Source organism: Acanthopagrus latus, chromosome 1 (genome assembly GCF_904848185.1).
Source record: "Acanthopagrus latus isolate v.2019 chromosome 1, fAcaLat1.1, whole genome shotgun sequence".
In the NCBI taxonomy this organism is placed as follows: domain Eukaryota; kingdom Metazoa; phylum Chordata; class Actinopteri; order Spariformes; family Sparidae; genus Acanthopagrus; species Acanthopagrus latus.
Genome location: NC_051039.1, coordinates 22,811,059 through 22,821,382, shown reverse-complemented (window position 1 = coordinate 22,821,382; position 10,324 = coordinate 22,811,059). Strand labels below are relative to the sequence as shown.

The window sequence follows — 10,324 nt, the reverse complement described above, 5'->3', positions numbered from 1 at the left end:
CCAACATACGATGATAGAATGGAACAGGGCTCAGGAGTCACTGACTGTCAGCCATGGAGACAAATGATGCCATCGTCTGTCGGCCCAACCCGATGAGTGCAAGATGGATGGATTTTCATTTGCACTTTTATTTCAGAATGAAGTCATAAAAAACAACAACATCCTTGACTAGAAAATGCATTTAAAGTGTTCTTTAAAAAATAGCATTTAACACTGTGTTACAATACCTTCCACCATTGACCATGATAATATATCATGAATTATCTGGAGTGGGACAAGTAACTGTCCAGCAAACCTTTAACATGGTGTGACTTAAAAGGTGCACTGCACTCACACACTGCAAAATTTCATTTCAGACCTCACACAATGTCCTGTTCCTGTCTGCCTCCTGCAAAAGTCTGCAAATACACATTTGAATTTCCTGTCAATGGAGTAACTCAGTTACTATCTATCTGTTTGGGGCTTAATGCCTATTTTCAGACATAGAACAGTTGATAGATTTTCTTGCTTTAACTCCTGTTGATAGCAAGTACATTCATCAATATATTAAAAATAATTATGCTTCAACTTTGCTCTGGGCTTTTCTTTAAGTTTGTATTCAATATGATACTTTATCTCAATTAAATATATGGAAATTAATGTATATGTAACACAAAAAAGGCAATATATTATTGTGGCCGGTGGACTTTTTTATCTACCGGTCCACTTAATTTCGGACCCTGATAACTGGAAGAATGAATCGCTAAGATAACTTGCCAAAGTACAGAGTGCATGTTAGGAGAACGTCCTAACAATGTTGATACAGTATGACCTTATTTAAAATCAGTCCTGTGTTTCTTTATTGAGCTGCACAGAATCTCAGACCAGTGTGTGTTGTTTTCCAGTCCATTCTTAGTGGAGGATGCGGTGAAGATAGCGTTCAGAGTGTCTGGCACACTCCTGTCGTGCCACATCCAACCTCCATGACGAGGGTTTGAAAGGATTATGGTGCTCTGTGACGTCTTCCACAGTCTCTGGCACAAATTCTCCCGGACTGGGCTCTATGTTGGCCTCCTCATCTTCAACAATGTGGTCTGATAGTGGCTCCCCAATCCTGGAAGAAAGATAAGTAACAGATAAGTGTGTGTGTGTGTGTATAATGCTATATATATATATATATATATATATATATATATATATATATATATATATATATATATATATATATATATATATATATATATATATATATATATATATATAGCATTTCGCTTAATTTAGCCAAATTTTATGACAACCCATCTGAAAGTTGTTGAGATAGTTCAGAAGTGGAGGCCCACTGACTGACATTGCCATCGCTAGTGGCTTGAGGCTCTTACAGTACGCCATTTTGTTAGTACCACACCGCCCTGTAGACTCAAACCACCATTTTACCATTATGTGGGACTTCATTCACTCCTGCAAATCTAATTTCTTCTCAGTGAGGAATGTGGAAAGCAATGCATGACGGTGTGTGTGTGTGTGTGTGTGTGCGTGCGTGCGTGCGTGCGTGCGTGCGTGCGTGCGTGCGTGCGTGTGTGCGTGCGTGTGTGTGTGTGTGTGTGTGGTGGTATGCAGAGAGAGGAGGACACGGTCTTGTGAGGTCATACTAAGTTTGTTAGGCACATGACAATTTACATGCTGCATTTCAAGACTCAGAGAGAATCTGGACTCATGTTCAACAGGATCTTGAACATCAACAAGATCAACTGATTGATAATACAAAGAAAGAAAGACACGAGGCAGATTATTAATTAAAACAAGAGTCAACAGAGAACTGTTATGCCTTTTTTTTCCCTTTATCCCCTCATGTACACATCACTTCTCACATCCTTTCTTTACATTCTGCTGGCCTCTGTCACGTACCTGAGATATCCTGATGCTTTGAGCCACTTGTGCTCTCTGTGTCCCTCGGCCCTGACACCCGCCTTATTCCTCGCTCGGACCCGGAGCCCCACCAGGGCCTGGGCCAGGCCTGCCTCGGCCTCAATCTCCTCGCCCTCCTCCTCCTTCGCCGCCTCTGCTCCCTCCCTGTCTGCATCCATCCCTTGCCACACCAGCTTCGCCCGATGTTCAGCGTCTCTGCCTCCCGCTGTTCTGAACAGCCTATGCAGCTGGTGCAGGTTGACCCCCGTAAAGATGTTGGAGCAGCCTGGCTTCCTGCTACGCCGAGTGGAAAACTGCCACAGCGCAGACAGACCATCCTCGGAGGAGGCGGATGCTGGGGCCTCTGCCATGTTGCGAAGGTGGAAAGCTTACAGGCAGTGATATAAGGACAGGAAAGGAAGGTAAAAGGGGCTGATGGGAGAGTAAGATTACCTGAGAAGGTTGGAGAGAGAGGAAAGTGGTCAAACTAAAGAGATCACAGCTACAAGAAAAGCTTGAACGGTCGGCCAGCAGACACATTTCCATGGCAGCAGCCAGAAACCCTGTGAACCTCAGATACCCTCTCCTGTGTGACAAAGTCTTTTCTCATTATTTAAAGCTCTGTGCAGGAAGTAGTGACGGGATACTATAACACTTTATTGCTGATCGTGGTGAATTTTCATTATTGGGATAATCGTGGATCGATATATCTGTGAATGTCGACGCATGAATGATGTGAAAGCTGTCTAGCTCACTGGCTTACAGTCCTATATTGGTTTCCTGATTTATTTTTGAACTGCCTAAGCCAGTGACCACGGCTGAGGGCTTGGTGTGCTCCAAGCTAAAAGACAACAGGGGGAGAGGTTACCACCATGTATTTGTCCTTTATCTGTGCAGGAGGACCTAATGATTAATGATGACTTATTTAAGAGAGAGATCTCCATTGACTGATTTTTAAACAGACTGATCTTAAAGGACAATACAATTTCATACTGTTTTACTTTGTTTATATGTGGCGGACCCTGCCACCTTTCTAGCTTCAAAAAGTGCTCTGGAGAGCTTATTTTCCTTTGAGAACAGCTTGTTTATTCAGATATGGACAAGATTTAATATTTCATTTAATATCATAGCAGATAAATAGAAAACATTCACATTGGTTGAACAGATTTCCAGTAGATTTCTGACAATTTAGCTTTAAAGAGGACTAATCAAAGCAGACGCTGATTAATTTTCTGATGACTGATTAATCTATAATCCCCACATACAAACCTACCAGCAGTTAAAAGTATCCAGGTCTGCTGTATCAATAAATTCTACTAATTCTACTATTCTGCACATCACATCACAACACAACTTCTTTCTTTCTTTCTTTCTTTCTTGCTGTCTGTCTGTCTTTCTTTCTTTCTTTCTTTCTTCAGTATTGACATGCAAGGTGATGAGTAGAAGTCAGATTGCTGCTCTGCCACACAGCTCTACATAACCATACATAGAAGTGACAGGCTGGATGCAGAATAGAAGCCTGTTAAATTGTTAGTCTAAGTCAACCTTGTGCTCTCACATGATTTAGCTGTTTCTCTAGTCGTTTTCCGTGAACATCTAGACTACATTAGTTCCATAAAAACTATTCCGGCTAAAACTGTTCACAGCTGTCTACTATAGCAACTACACTACTACACAGGTGTTTACACTAAATACCTCAACATTGTTTTGAACACCAGTATAATGAAAATATACTGAGAGTGCTTACCTGGCCCTCTGCAGTTGAAATGAGACAATCATGCACCACAGACGAACAGACAACCTAATTATATGTCTATCTAACCAGGATCCAGACAGCCACCTTCACTAATGCCCAGCCGACCCACTTCCAACCCAGTGCGTCAGTGGCGCTGCAGGCTGCAGGGGGAACAATCAGAGAGTAGTCTAATCCATGGATGACGTCGGTGTGGAGGTGCTTACCTGAAGCCAAAAAACCTGACATAACAAACAAACAAACAAACAAACAAACAAACAAACAGAAGTCAGCAAGTCTGAGGGAGAGAGGAGGCACACACACACACACACACACGCACGCGCACACACACACACACACACACACACACACACACACACTGCACTGGTGTGATTGATTGATTCACTTTATCGGCCAAAAGGTTGCAGTGTGGACACATTTGAACACCATGAAGTCACACCGTCTGAACACACATCACCACCCTACAGCTCTTATAAAGTAGTCTACTTACACAAAATCTTTATCTTCTATCCCTGTACACAAAGTCTGCCTTGTGGTTGGCCAAACTACTCACTCAGAAGCATCAAGAAGGTTGCAAAAAAATGAATTATTAAACCATCTGTTTGATCTGTAAGTTCAACTCTGTAAGTGGACACATGAAACAAACAGACAATGATCAATGAACAACACTGGCAGTGCGTATACATGAGACTAATGAGAAATTATGATAGATATAATTAAAAAACTATTGTAAGTAGACTCAGCAACTGTCTCACAGTGTGGGTGCCATCTAACCACCAAATGGATCTTGCTGTATAACGATTGGCCACCAGGTGGCTGTATTTATCTACCATATTTGATGGTCAGTTTTTGAGGTAGGCTTTTAAGACTGAAGCCTGGAGGCTGAATAAAGTGTCTACACATATTTACTTCAAATAATGGATGTGAAAATGTGAATTGAATATAGAATTATAAAGGCAGGATCTGGTATATTTGTTATATATATATATATATATATTGGCTATCTGATCATAAGCGAGCCAATAAGAACCCTGAAATAAACAATAGACACAGAGCTCTGCAGCAGGTCCAGGTTTGGAGAGGCGTCTGTGACCACTGAGCAGAACAGTACAGCAGTCTGAAGTAATCTAGACTGAAGAAACAGAAACATCAATGGATGCTGAGAAGAATACTTTGTATTTTTACCTGATATTTTAATGCCAGTAGTTTTACTTGTCATTGATGATTATTTCAGTAATGTCCCTGAACTTGTACTTAAGAACAGGACCTTCTCTTTCACCACTGCATACATTATCATTAGTCAAACAAAAAACAACAATCTTAAGACTCAGGTCTGCCAACTTGTGTCAGTTATTTGTATATATAAAGTATTGAATGACATCCATTACCCTCAAAAAAGTACCATATAACTTATTTATACGATCTAAAAATGAAAGTTAAAACCAACTACGTGTACGTATGTGACATGAAGATTTGCTGGAAAGTCAGTGTGTTTATGTCAAATGATTGCTGATAATGGGAACTGCCACACATACACTTAACTCATCAGAGCTCTCGATTTTCCTACAGCACTTGAAGGCAGCCTCATTAAACCAGAACATTTAGCAGGTGTGTTTGAACACGGCTACTATAAAAGCGCAGTGGACGCTCCTCCGGGTCATTTCTTGTTGCACTCTCACGCACCGAGTCTGTTCTCTTTTCTTTCAAAACCAAACATGCGTGCAGTTTTTGCTGGACTGCTGAAGGCTCGGCGGGCTCTTGCTCCCAGGACAGCTGTCATGATTCAGCAGCGGGCGGGTTACATCAGCAGCAAACCACCTAAAGATAAAGTTGGCCCGGTGGTGAGTCGGCACATCTTATGTTTAGCTCTGTGAGGTAACTCGAAAATGTCTTCCTTTTATCTCTCTTTTTGCCTTTCTTTCGATAAGTTCTCTCTGAATAAGTTAGTTTAGCTGACCAGCCTGTCCCGCCTCGCCCTGCAGGAGTCTGTGTTCGTGCTGACTGTGATGACTCTGGCCGTGCTCGGACCTTCTGGATGGATCCTCGCCCACTTGGACGCTTATAAAAGCCGTTCATGATGGATGAGACCTGCAGCGTCGTTTACACTTGATAACGCCAGTATGTCTGCCCTTAAAGCGCCATCTGAACCCTTTTGAGGCTTTTTTTCATTTAATAAACTTTCTCTATTACACTTGGTCAGTTTATATTTGTTTTTTGGGTTTTTTTTTTTTATTTTTTTATTTTATTTTTTTTATTTTTATTTTTTGTTACCTGGTGCATTTCCGTCTCCAAACCACCAGGGGTCGGAAGCTGTTAACGGAAGTGAAACCTCTTCGCTCATAAATAAATACTGTCTCTACGAGGCATCCATGACAGGTCGTGTTCTCTGTAGGTACTATTCCTATCACCGAGTCCTTGCACGGAGCAAAAGTGCCTCTTGAATGCACTATGAAGCCGCAGCATGGTGCCAAAAGGCGCCCGTCTGTGCCAAAAGCATCTGGAGCTGTGGCCGCGCTGTCCCTGCAAGAGGAGCTGGTCGCAGCGATACACGGAGCGTTTGAAGTGGCGGTGGAGATCGCGGTTCAGGAGGTGACGAAGCTCGTCGGTCAAGCAACAGGAGACGTCCATGAAGAAATGCGACGGGAGAACGAGTCTCTCAAACAAAGACTGCAGAGGGCTGAAGCTCTGCTGGAGTCGGCGCGCAGGGAGGGAGGAGGCGGCTGCTCTCCTCCCCCTGAAAACCTGGAAGCCGCAGACCAGAGAGGTCGACCGCCGCACCCGACATGCAGCCTAAAGAGCCCACATCGCCACAGTGTGCACGGCCGCAGGGGGGGGAGAGGTGGGGCGAGTCCTGCAGGTGACAGCCGGGCAGACCACGTGAGGCGGGATGTGGAGACACAGCCTGTCAGGGATGCTGCCCCACACCAGGAGAAAAATAAAGGATGTGATGTTGCCTGTGATGCCTTGACTATAGGTAGGCCCATGATCCAGTCTTTATAATCTGTGACTTCGGATCAAATGGGTCCCACAGAAGCTGCATGACAGTTGAATTTGTTATTGTACTTCATGTGTCATTAACAGGCACGATGGCTGAAGTGCAGTTTGGGGTCAATACATTTGCACACTTCATTAATTTTCAATCTGTAGAAGCTAATGTCAATTTTGGGGATAAATACCCACAATGCAGACATGAGTAAAAGAAAAGATTGTGTATAAGTATTGTAAAAGGCACAAACATATAGATTAGTACCTGAGTAAAAGTCTGTAAGTATCTTAAACTTCAATATCAAAAGTAATTTTCTGGCAATAAACATACTAAAATAATTAACACAAGTAACTTATACATGTATGTATTAACTATATACTATAAATCAACTGTCCCAGCAGGTTATCAGATCTAATATTCAACATTTTTCTGATTATCAGAATCTAGGAGTCAAAATGGTAATTTAAAAATGTGATACTTTGGTTTGATGCAGCATGCAGTCTGTAGAGCAACTATTAATGAAGCTGTAGTGGAGTAAAATGTGCAATAGTTTTTTAGATATTTACCTCAGCTGTAGCAAGGTCAAAGTTTAAATTGGCAAAAAAAGGAAATATTGACTATTGGCTTTAATATTAAAATCATTAAAGTAAAAAGTTCAAAGTCCACACCTACAGAACTCCTGTATTATTATGGCAGGATTGCCTTTTAATTTGGTGCCTTTGTGACATCACACTACCTCACCATGTCACACATGGTTTGCCGTGTAAGAATTGACCAGTTAGAGAAGACTGGATATTTGGGAGGGCGGACCTTAAAGAGACAGCAGCCAAAACAGCCTCTTTATCATTAACTTACAGACTTCATCAGCAACATTTTGGGATCACCATTTGTTCCTCCTCAATTCTGTAGTTTTCCATCTTAATATATACAGTATACGGTAGTTACAGAAGTAATGCTCTTGTTATAGTAATAATACAGACTGTCCAGTGTTACCTCGCTCACTGCATGTACCTGTGATCTCTCTGTTTGCAGAAGTCAGTGAAGCGATGTCCCGTGTATGTGTGGTGAGGGTGGAAAGCATGAACCAGCCATGTCGTGAGCTGACAGCCCAAGACCGCAGCTCGCCACCACTTCCCAGTTCGGACGACGAGACCACTTTAGGGCAGGTCACAGTGAAGCAGGAGAAGCCAGAAGAAGAGACAGACGGCTCAGCTTGCTGTTTGGAATCAATCAAAGTGGAGGACTTTAGCCCCGAGTGCATGTTAGCGGTCCACTCCAAAATGATGGAGGAGTGGAAGCAAGACGTGCTGGATAGTCAGGAGCAAGACTCAGACAGTCCTCTGTCTTGCACCGGGCTGCCTCAGGGTGAGAAGAGAAACAATGAGTGTCTCATTCACACTGAATGTCTCTTTTATAGCCACAGGTCGAGTGAGGGTAACTAGACTGGGGTTAATTAGAACTTCTACGATGGTTATGTCTCTTGGTGTAGTTTGAAATGAAACGTAGCAAAGATAGTAAGGAATTTTTTTTAATCAAATGTCCATTAGAGTTGCAACAGTCAGTCAGTTAATAAATCAATTGAAATTAAATTATTTTTCAATTATTGTGATAACTGATTATCATTTAGTTGTCTTCGAGGAAAAAAATCTCAAACATTTGTCATTGTCATTTAGCTTTTCTTTGTCATTCATGACAGTAAAGTAAGAGTCTTTGGGTTCTGGACTGTATGTTGGAGTCCTTTTGAAATATTTTTATACGTTATAAAGCAAATTACATACCGATTCATCATGAAAATATCTGCAGATTATTTGATAATGACAATTGTTTGCTGTAGCCCTAGTGTCCATGCATATTTTAAAACTTTTATAGTATTGATCAGTTATAAAACCAATACTTAATCAACCATTTTGCATCATGTCAGACTTCATGTGTTTAGCAGCTGGGGACAAATGTTGGCATCTTGACTTCCAATTTGGTCACTGTACAGGAACTTATTCCTTTTAACATCTTAAATGCCTTTTAAAGTCAACAAATCATATGAAAAACTTAATAGCTTTGAATAAATATGGTGGCCAGTATGGATCAATACAAATGTACTGCTGTGTCCTCTTATGACTGATTTAACCCCACAAAAAAAGTTGACTTTAAGGTATTAAAATGTGATAACTACATTGCGTTTTTATATGGAATTAAGTTGAGAAAGTTTTAAATTTTTCCCCACAATGTTTTTTTTTTTTTTTACACAGCTCATCCTCCAAACCTGACAGCCAACCTCCCACAGCCCACAGATCTCCCATCCCTCTCCTCAGAGTTCCCAACCATCTTCCCAGAACCCCCTCCACAGATTTACGGAGTCCATGTACGGACCAGCCGCAACCTCGGCCACGTCAACCTCTACGCCTGCAAGTTCTGCGGTCATACGTTCCACCTGCCCAGCTTGCTGCGGCGGCACTCCGGCCAGTGCCAGCAGAAGCTCCAGCAGTGTTTTCAGCAGCCCGTAGCAGGAAGCAGGAGGAACAGACTGCAGCTTTATCCACCAGGCTGCAGCCCCTTCCGCTGCACGGTGTGCAACCGAGAGTTCAACCGCATGGAGAACCTCAAGACTCACCTTCGCATCCACACCGGAGAGAGGCCATACACCTGCTCAGTCTGCTCCAAGTGTTTCCGTCACTCTGGGGCCTTGACCAGGCACTTTCGCATCCACACTGGAGAGAAGCCCTACATCTGCGGACAGTGTGGGAAGTCTTTCAGAAACTGTGGAGGGCTTAAATTCCACCAGCGGTCACATAGTAAGCAGCTACAGTAATGTGGGATGCAGCAATGTCAAGGTTTTCAAGATTACATTTTATGTGTGAGATGTAAATTGCTGATTTTATGCAATGCTCAACGGCCATGTTTTGATTTGATGATTTTTATGTTAAATTAATATTTTGATTGGTTTTTACAGCCTCCGGCATCAGATCTATACCATATCTTTTGTACACCTGAAGCCCACGATGGCCTCAAGAATTATGCTTTTGTTCCCAAAAAAAGGTTTGTCAGTAGCATTTTACAGCATTACAAGGAAGCATGATCAGCATTTCACAGCAGGGTTATACTTACTGGCTAACATCAGGTTTTTGAGACACGAGTTGCCCAGACTTGCCAGATGAAACTTAAAGGCACAAACTGTAGGAACAGTCAAGTGCATCGTATTGAGGTTGAATTATTGACTTACTGAAAAGCTTTATGTAAGTGTTGATGTTCTATAAATTGTGTCATTAATAGGGTTGCAAGTAGAGAGACAAAATGTTGACTCTAGCTGTGTGGTCAGTTACTGAGTCAGCCATGTAGCTGCATACTGTACAGTATATGATGGCTCAGTACTTCCAAGTGCCATTTTTTTCTTGTTTTATGATGGTGGTTAAAGAGAATCAGTTTTTTTTTTCTTTCATGGCGATCCTGTCGATGTATGTGTGCCTATCCAAATAAGCATCATATTTTAAATATTGTATAGAAAATGTCATTTTCTGAATAAAATGAATGGAAATTATCCAGAAATCAGACAAAATATGTCTCCTTTGTTGGATTGCACCAATATGAAGATGACTATGGAAGCACATGGGTTAAAATCTATTATTATTCAGAGACTGAAGGTAACACAGTGTATTTACTCAACTAGAGTCACTGACCCCAAAACATGCGTCTAGGTCCAGAACAAC

General features: G+C 41.9%; 2 protein-coding genes and 1 long non-coding RNA gene across 9 annotated transcripts; 2 read left to right on the top strand and 1 right to left on the bottom strand.

Annotated features, from left to right (window-relative positions):
• Positions 1-58: 58 nt before the first annotated feature.
• Positions 59-7,682, bottom strand: avpi1 (arginine vasopressin induced 1). Of its 7 annotated transcripts, none has more exons than XM_037110586.1 (4): positions 5,909-6,042; positions 3,632-3,858; positions 1,885-2,337; positions 59-1,093 (listed from the first exon to the last, which is right to left on the bottom strand). In XM_037110586.1, the coding sequence occupies exons 3-4, from the start codon at positions 2,253-2,255 to the stop codon at positions 892-894; spliced, it is 573 nt and encodes a 190-aa protein (XP_036966481.1). In that variant the 5' UTR covers positions 2,256-2,337; positions 3,632-3,858; positions 5,909-6,042; the 3' UTR covers positions 59-891. The 7 variants fall into 7 exon arrangements, with proteins under 7 accessions (XP_036966481.1, XP_036966488.1, XP_036966497.1 ...); XM_037110593.1 differs by having other exon boundaries at positions 3,725-3,858; XM_037110602.1 differs by having other exon boundaries at positions 3,844-3,858; positions 5,909-6,017.
• Positions 5,370-5,841, top strand: LOC119026325. The gene is made up of 2 exons (XR_005077115.1): positions 5,370-5,512; positions 5,620-5,841. It is a non-coding gene; the product is annotated as an uncharacterized LOC119026325 (long non-coding RNA).
• On the top strand, positions 5,922-10,163 carry LOC119026287 (zinc finger and SCAN domain-containing protein 12-like). Its single transcript, XM_037110544.1, has 3 exons — positions 5,922-6,611; positions 7,656-7,988; positions 8,870-10,163. Exons 1-3 carry the CDS (start codon positions 6,086-6,088, stop codon positions 9,427-9,429), a joined length of 1,419 nt encoding a protein of 472 aa, XP_036966439.1. The 5' UTR covers positions 5,922-6,085; the 3' UTR covers positions 9,430-10,163.
• The last annotated feature ends 161 nt before the right edge of the window (positions 10,164-10,324 follow it).